Source organism: Mesoplodon bidens, assembly GCF_964165515.1.
Source record: "Mesoplodon bidens genome assembly, chromosome: 10".
Lineage (NCBI taxonomy): Eukaryota > Metazoa > Chordata > Mammalia > Artiodactyla > Ziphiidae > Mesoplodon > Mesoplodon bidens.
Window position 1 is genome coordinate 37,147,618 of NC_138172.1, and position 8,153 is coordinate 37,155,770.

Here is an 8,153-nt window from a genome sequence, read left to right on the forward strand (position 1 = left end):
CTATCTTCACGGCGCTGGGGGAAGCTTTTCCAGTAGTCCCTTCCGGCCGCGACAAGCCTATTTCCCATGCTGCACCACGGTGTTTCTCTTTCTCTTCCGGTCCCAGGCGTTTTGGGATCTGTGGGCCCCGGTGAGTGCTAGCCGTGCGGTATCCGGAGCCATCCGTGACTCCCGGACGGCGGCGGGGCACGTGGCCTTAGGGAGGACGGAGAGACCGGCTGCCTGGCTGTGGGGAGCGGAAGCCGCGGGGCGGGGACGGTGCTTGTGGGTTCTCAATGGATGGATGGGAGGGGGAGAATTCGGATTTGGGGGGAGAGCGCAGCCTTGCGGCTGTGGGGTGGTTTCGAGGTACCATTATCTGAGTTTGGGAGGGGGAGACTGGCGTCGGGTCGTGCAGAAAGAATCCAGGCTGGTGGAGGGCGCAGATGCAAGGCATCTGTGCTGAAGCCTCATTCAGGCTTCTGGCCACACGTTCTCCTAGATCAAGGTGAAGAGGTAGGCCCGGCCCCGCGAGCCCCCGGCTCTGATCTCCACTCTCGTCCTCCAGTTGCAGACATGGCCAAGTCCAAGAACCACACCACGCACAACCAGTGTAAGTTCCCCTGGCCCAGCCTTCATCTAATGCCCCAGACCCTGGCAAAGATTAGGGATACTGGGCAGCGGAAGGAGGCACATTCCTACAGTGGGCCTGGGGCTGATTTTACTTTCAGCCAGCATTACCTATGGGGCTGTAGATTTAGAAGCCAGGGATCCGCTTGAGATAACCCACAGTGCTTTGCATTCAGTGGTAAGGCGTTTCTTAAACGGATCCCAAGTAAGGAGAAATTATGGTTCTCCCGGGCTTGCAGCTGTTATGGTGGTCTTATTAGAGGAAATCTCTTTTTTGGTCTAATTCCTTTTTTCCCCACAGCCCGAAAATGGCACAGAAATGGCATCAAGAAACCCCGATCACAACGATATGAATCTCTTAAGGGGGTGAGTGTGCGTGCCGAATCACAAAAAAGTGTGTGTGTTTGGCTCCAGTTGCATGGTCAGGGTCTTTCATGTAGCTTAACTGTCCTTCGTTTTGCCTGGACTTCATGCTGTGCCAGACCTGTAATAAAACTTTACTTGGCCTTTACTGGCCCGAGTTGTAACCTGCCTCCTGAGAGCAGTTTGTCTGATCATCTCCCTTGCTCACTCAGAGCTTTTCAAGGGAAGGGGTGGTCTTGCCTGTGTACCTGGAACCTTGTGAGCCTTCCATTCCACTTTGACCACTCATATGACCTTGATCTGATGCAGTGTTAGGCACGGAGGGAGCAGCTTCCCTTCCTGTGCCAGGGAGTTCTAAGGATTAGCCAAGAAGGCTGAGGCTGTAGGGTCTGAGCAGAACTGAGTCTTGTCTCCACTTTGCTATTCCACTGTACTGTTGGTCTCTCCCCGCCCCCACCCCCTTCCCTCCGTTGGTCTCTTATTCTGCCTTGTTTAATGTGAATCTGTTGTACTAACCTTAGTATTTGGCACCTTTTAAGGGTGAGGGGGTGGGGTGTCCGTGAGGGGGTTTCAGGAAAAACTCAACCACAATCCTGCTGTAGGAACTTGTTCTTCCTTTCTGAGCTCTATTGGGCTCTAAGCGTCAGATATTTCTGCATTTAAGGTTGACTTGATGCTGTCTCAGCTCCCAGTAGGCCTCGGCTGGCACCTGATAGTCTCCTGGGTGCTGCTATGGAGAGGGGCACCATGGGTGACTTGGGGGCCCCTACATACTGCACTTAGCCACCTGGACATTTTTTGTCTTCCAGGTGGACCCCAAGTTCCTGAGGAACATGCGTTTTGCCAAGAAGCACAACAAGAGGGGCCTGAAGAAGATGCAAGCCAACAATGCCAAGGCCATAAGTGCACGTGCTGAGGCTATCAAGGCTCCCGTAAAGCCCAAGGAGGTCAAGCCCAGGATCCCAACGGGCGGCAGCCGCAAGCTCAGTCGACTTGCCTACATTGCTCACCCCAAGCTCGGGAAACGTGCTCGTGCCCGCATCGCCAAGGGTCTCAGGCTCTGCCGGCCAAAGTCCCAGGCCAAGGCTCAAACCAAGGCCAAGGCTCAAACCAAGGCCAAGGCTGCAGGTGCAGCTGCGGCTCCGGCTCCGGCTCCGGCTCCGGCTCCAGCTCCAGCTCCAGCTCCAGCTCCCAAAGGTGCCCAGGCCCCCACAAAGGCTCCAGAGTAGAGACCTTTATCTGCCAATGTGAGGACAGAAGGACTGGTGTGACCCCTGGGCTGCTGTCTGCATGGGGCTGGTGTCCTCCTGTGCTATTTGTACAAATAAACCTGAGGCAGGATCTATCAGTCAAGTGGGGTCAGTACCTACATTTTGTGTGGGAGAAGAGTTTAGCCTTCCTTGGATGGCAGGGTGTGGGTGGGAGTCAGGGGAAATAGGGCCTTGGAGTGCCAGAAAGGGACCTAGTAAATGAGGGGTGGTTGGGTGCCTTAGGGACACTGGGGCATATAGCTTGCTGGACTGGGCAGGCTGGTGAGGACAGAGAAAAACCCCAAACATCCCTGTCAGGTGTTAAAGCTTACCCAGAAGAAAGGGGAGGACCCAGAATTCTGCACTCTGGCCTGGGGAGTTCTAGGTTCCTAGCGTGCCTGGCCAGCATTCACTGCTCTGAGTTGTACAGTCCCCCAAGTGCTAGGGCTCCTGGGAGGCCAAGCAGTGGTGGCAATGCCTTACTTGCATGACTGTGCTGTATTCTTTGCCCCTTGGATCAGGTGCTTCACCAGCAGTCTTAGCCCTCAGAGCAGCCAGTGAAGCACTGTTCCTGGTCACACTAGATGTTCATCTGTAGTCCAACTTTGGGCACTGGAGAAGCTCAAAGAGTTCTTATGCTGGGGCAACAGGTGCGACCCATGGTGTATGATCCCTCATCTCTGAAGTAGGTGTTACTACTATCTTTGAAACCCTGCTCCATGAACATCCTTGCTGTTAGTACTTCAGAAGTGGTCCCCTGTCCACACAGACTTTATTGTTGGGCGGGGTGGGGGGGAAGAAGCGTCCTTGGCACTGATCGGGGTGGAGGTTGGAGAGCACAGGGCTCAGCTTTCGCTGGGCAGGATGGGCACGCTGGCCAGGGCAGGCAGCAGCCGAGTGTATATGTCGATCCCACGGAGGAACACGGCCTCATGCAGCCGTTCATCGTGGTCGTGGAGCAGCACGGGTGTGTGGTTCATGGGTGAGAAGCCCAGAGCTGGGACCCCCACCTGCAGGGGGCGACAGGAGCCGTTAGGGGGAAGGCCAGCACCCAGGACCATTCCACTGCCCACCCTACTGCAAACGGCTCACCGCGCGAAGATAGCGACTGTCTGTGGCAGCGGGGAAGATCTCCGGCTCCAGGGTGAGGTTCCTGCAGAGGGAAGAACCTGGTGAATGTGGAGGCAGAGAGGGGAGAGGGCAAGGGAAGGGTTGAAGGAACAAAGGAAGGTGGGAGGGAGGGAAGGGGAGAGGGGGGCTGGCCAGTGTGCTCACATGTCCTTGCAGACCCCACTAAAAGCTGCCCACCAGGGGTCTGAATCATCAGTAGATGTCACTCGGGGCTCTGTCCATTTCTGTGGGGAGGAGGACGGCAGGATCAGGACAAGGCCTGGGCATCTTGCCCTGTTCTTCATAGGGTAGGCTGTGCCTGGCACGGGGCACACACCCACCTACCCAGACATCCAGCTGGCCGGTCCAGCAACAGGCCCTCTTTCAGTCTTTCAAAGGTCACAGGCCTGGGACCTTCTCTGCTCTCCACTTCCTGTCCATCCTCAGATCCTTCCCAAGTGCCCCTTCCTCAAGATGGCACTCTCAGACTGGTCAAATACTCCAATTACAGGTTCACAGTTATGAGGTCCCACCCTTTCCTGGACCACATGTGTTCACACTTATGTAAAAGTAATACAGGGCTTCCCTGGTGGCGCAGTGGTTGAGAGTCTGCCTGCCGATGCAGGGGACACGGGTTCGTGCCCCAGTCCAGGAAGATCCCACATGCCGCGGAGCCTGCGCGTCCGGAGCCTGTGCTCCGCAACGGGAGAGGCCACAACAGTGAGAGGCCCGCGTACCGCAAAAACAAAAAAACATAATTTTTTGATTCATGTCTATTCCTCCCTTCATTGTGTAAGGACTATGAGGGCAAAAACGTGTCTAATTTCACTCCCTAGTATTCCCCAGCACCCAACAGTGGCCTACACAACTAACGCTTGTTGGTGAACAAAACATGTCTCTCACAGCTAAAGCCAGGATGTATGCAGGCACACCAAATGTACACTCGTACAGTGACACATGCGGCAAGCCCAGCCTCCCCAGCTCCTACAACTCCCCTGTTGTAGGTTCCCCAGTCCACACCTGAGCAAACTTGAAGGTGACCCCTTCGCCAGCTGCCTGGCACCAGCCCTGCAGCTGCTCCTCGAAAGCCTGTGAGAAGGGAGATGAGCTGACCCCTCAGGCTCTTCCTGAGCCTCTAGGACAGGGCTGAGGACCCAGGCTCCCTCCTCCAAACCCAGGTTGAGATGGCACCTTCGGGTCCACATCTGGTGCCACGCGGAAGTCAAAGCTGGCGCTCATAGTGGCAGGTACCACATTATAGGCTACACCGCCCTCTAGCTTAGTCAGGTTCACGGAGGTTACGGCCCCCTGCTTCAGTTGAGGGTCTGACTGCAGCCTGTGGTGGGGGGCAGGGGCAGCAGCAGCAAGGGGGAAGAACAGATAAAAAGGGGGCTCAGCCCCCCTCCACTCCTGCGTAGCCTCCCAGAGCCCCGTGCCCTTTCCCAGGCTGCCTCACCTCTGCCTCTCCTTCTCCCGAAAAGCCAGGATGGAGCTCACAACCTTGTGCTAGGAGAGTGTGAGGTTAGATGTGAGAGTGGCCCCAGGACAGCCTCGGGAACTCCCAAACTCCCTCCCCGTATGCCACACACCAGCTTCTCTGCTGCTGTGTCCTCAATGAATCGTGAGCCGTGGCCTGGCTTCCCGGTGCTTGTGACCTGTACCCCTGGGAGAGGCAGGGGGAAGGGGGTGTCTTCAGTATGGGAGAGGCTGGAAAAGCAACCAGCCCTGGGATGGGCCCGGGGTCTTCCCCTCATTCCAGGATCCTCTGCCAGGTCTCTGCCCGCCTCAGAATGCACAGTGTAGAGCTGGTTTCTGCCCATGGTTAGGGCCTCCCTTCAGAAGCTCAGGAAAGAGATGCCCAGGTAGGAAGGGGCTGGGAGGCAGAGGCCCTGGGTTCAAGGCCTACTCAGGCCCCAACTTGCTGTGGAACCCTTGGCGGGCCCCTGCCCCTTCTGGCCCAGTCTCCCATCTGCACAATGACTCCCAATGTCCAAATGCATACTCACACCAGGGGCTCCGCTCACTGTAAAAGACAGTGAAGGCGTCAGTGGGGTTGGCCAGGCCTGAGGAGGAAAAGGTTGGCCGGGTCTGAGAGGGTGGAGTGGCCCAGCCCCCACTAGCAGCCTCCCTATCCCCTGCTGGCCACTCAGTGTCCTGCCACCCTGCTCACCCTCATCCAGGGCGAAGCCAGCCCTCAGGGCCTGGAACTCGGGCCGCTTCACAAACAGCTCCATGCCCTGGTGACCCCCAATCTCCTCATCTGTAAAAGCAGCAGGAATGTGAGATAGGGGGTGCCCCAACACTCCCCACCCCTGAAGGTGCCCCTCCTCAAGCCACTCCTACCTGGCACAAAGGTGATGTGGATGGTTCTGGGGAAATGGTGGCCCTCAACCTTCAGCCTCCTCACAGCCTCCAGGTACCTGAGGGGCAGTGAGAGGGTGTAAGCCAGGTGCTGGGGGGGAGCCATCAGATGCTTGAGCAGGCAGGCTGCAGCCTTGGGCCCTGCTCTGCCACAGCCTAGCAGGTGACTCCAGAAAGTCTCTGTTCCTGTCTCCCCATCCATGCAATGGTCATAGCAGGAATTCCCACCCAAGGTAAGGGGTCAAGATGTTCCTTGGCCTTGACATTCTCCAATCACACCTGGGTCCTGGGTCCTGGGTCAATCCAACGGGCCAGTGGGGAAACTGGGAATGAAGGACACTTACTGGATGCTGACACACTTCATGTCCTGGGCACCCCTGCCATAGATGTAGCCGTCAGCATCCTTGAAGGCTTCAAAGGGGTCATGACTCCAATGTTCCTGGGGGCAGGGGCAGGAAGAGGGACCCAAGCACCAAATGTAGTCGTTAATCCACTCTGCTCAACTGTGGACCTGCCCAGGGAGCAGGTGCCCTAGGAGCCCACGTAGGGCTGAAGAGGGCAGCTGACAGCCATCCCTCATCTCTGCCTCCCACCTCCACCACCCTCCTCTCGCCTACCCCACCCCTGGCATGGAATGGCTACTGGGCAGAGGCTGCTTGATTGAGTGGAGTAATGCTCTATGAGGTCGAATCAGTGCCAGGACCAGCATCGTGGGATCCCTGCAGTCGAATGGGGGATCTGTACCATCTTTGTCCCCAAGCGTGTTCCACTCCCTACACCCCCACACCTTGAAGACAGGCACCACATCGGTGTGGGAGTTGAGCAAGAGGGAAGAGAGTCTGGGGTTGGTGCCTGGCCAGGTCAGCACAGTCACCACACGGCCAGCTGCCACCTGGAGAGGGCCAGGAGGAGGGGTCATCAGTGCACGGTGAGGAGCTGCCCCAGGCCCACCTCCCCTACCCATGCAGGGCCACAGGCTCACCTCCACTTTCTGACAGCCCAGGCCCAGTTGGCAGGCTCTCTCCTCAAGGAAGGCCACGGCAGCCCCTGGGGACACAGAGAGCCTTGCTGCTGCTTCTGCCTCCCCACACCTCCCATGGGCCCAGGCAGAGCTGGGGGTACATCCAGAGAAGGGAGCAGACCCCTGCCTCAACACAATTCCACATCCGTCAGAGACATCTGCATCGCTGTCCCAAGGAAGAAGACATTTTTGGCCAGTGACCCTTTGTGGAAGGCCAGGTGGGAAGTCCAGAGTGAGAAGCAGGTGTCATTGTTACCTTCCTTAAAGATGGGGAAACTGGCGCGGAGACATGAGGCTCACCCACCGTCTCCCAGCTGGTAAATCACAGAGCAGGGATTTGGATTGGACCCCGGTACACAGTTCGCAGCCACCAAGCCTGATTCCCCGAAGGTCTGTGGCCTTTGTTCAGCCCCAGTAGCCTTCCGGGGGCCTCTTCTTCCCTTCCCCAACCCCAAGTGCTGGAGAGTGAGGTGAAGCTGTTCCCTATTTAACTGCCAGTTGTAACTTTTGGAGCAGCACAGCCTGGAGGGGATGCTGAGCAGTCTGCTGACCTAGGGAACGGCTTAGAGGAATGGAGGCGCCATTTGAGGCAGCAGATTAGCCTCAGCTGGGTGACAAGGGTTGCCGCCTGGGTTAGAGCACAGTCCCCGCCCCTGATACCCCACCACAGGTCCTCCTGGAACCGCCGCGTTCTCACCGTAGTCGGGCTCGGGCTGGACGGTGCGGATGCGCAGGTACTGACGGAAGAGCGTCACGGATGGGTGCTCGCCCTCACGACGCTTGCTGGCCATGGCGCTGCCCTGTCGTGGTGAGCTAGGGGCAAAGCGAGTGGCTACCTACCCCTCCCCGCCGCTGGGGCTGGTGGGCTCCATTTACACGCAGTCCCTCCCCAGGGCGGTTCCCCGGCCGCCCCGCAGGGAGAGAACACCTTGTTTCGGAGCCCCCAGTTACAGAGCCCCCCATTCTGTTTCAGGCGCTGTGCTGGCCACTTTCAACACTTTCCTTATTTAATCCCTCAAGGAACCCCATGAAGTTCGTGCCTCTGAAAGCCCACATTACAGAGGAAAACGCTGAGAGATTCAAAGACACCTAGAAAGTAGCTGAGCCACGTTTGAACCCAGACATTGACTCCCCCCGCCCTCAAAAATATTCTCCCAGCTGCCCGGATTTCAGGTCAGGGAGCCCCAGATCCCTCTACCCCTCTCCACGGCCCCCCACCTCGCTCTCTGCCGGTCTTAGGCCCGCGCTCCCCTCTCGGCGTCCGCCCTGGGCTGTGGGCGGGGCTCCGAGTCCTGCGAGGTCTCCGGATCAGAACTGCCGCGGTCCGCCCACCACGTGGCCGGACCTCGCAGGGCGGGACCGAAGACTGCGAATCAGGGCCGTCCCAATCTCTAAGGCCCAGTGAGCGTAGGCGTCTCCGCCAGCCAGTGGTTCCAGCC

General features: G+C 57.9%; 2 protein-coding genes across 3 annotated transcripts; one reads left to right on the top strand and one right to left on the bottom strand.

Annotated features, from left to right (window-relative positions):
* Positions 1-42: 42 nt before the first annotated feature.
* On the top strand, positions 43-2,325 carry RPL29 (ribosomal protein L29). 2 transcript variants are annotated; one of them, XM_081246080.1, is made up of 4 exons: positions 43-130; positions 482-592; positions 911-975; positions 1,782-2,325. In XM_081246080.1, exons 1-4 carry the CDS (start codon positions 67-69, stop codon positions 2,199-2,201), a joined length of 660 nt encoding a protein of 219 aa, XP_081102206.1. In that variant the 5' UTR covers positions 43-66; the 3' UTR covers positions 2,202-2,325. The 2 variants fall into 2 exon arrangements, with proteins under 2 accessions (XP_081102206.1, XP_081102207.1); XM_081246081.1 differs by lacking the exon at positions 43-130 and adding an exon at positions 142-264.
* Positions 2,326-2,957: 632 nt separating this feature from the next.
* On the bottom strand, positions 2,958-8,025 carry ACY1 (aminoacylase 1). Its single transcript, XM_081246064.1, has 15 exons — positions 7,933-8,025; positions 7,412-7,527; positions 6,676-6,740; positions 6,481-6,585; positions 6,038-6,132; positions 5,676-5,752; positions 5,503-5,592; positions 5,339-5,395; positions 4,922-4,995; positions 4,789-4,838; positions 4,524-4,668; positions 4,353-4,421; positions 3,498-3,577; positions 3,315-3,375; positions 2,958-3,232 (listed from the first exon to the last, which is right to left on the bottom strand). The coding sequence occupies exons 2-15, from the start codon at positions 7,503-7,505 to the stop codon at positions 3,068-3,070; spliced, it is 1,227 nt and encodes a 408-aa protein (XP_081102190.1). The 5' UTR covers positions 7,506-7,527; positions 7,933-8,025; the 3' UTR covers positions 2,958-3,067.
* Positions 8,026-8,153: the final 128 nt, after the last annotated feature.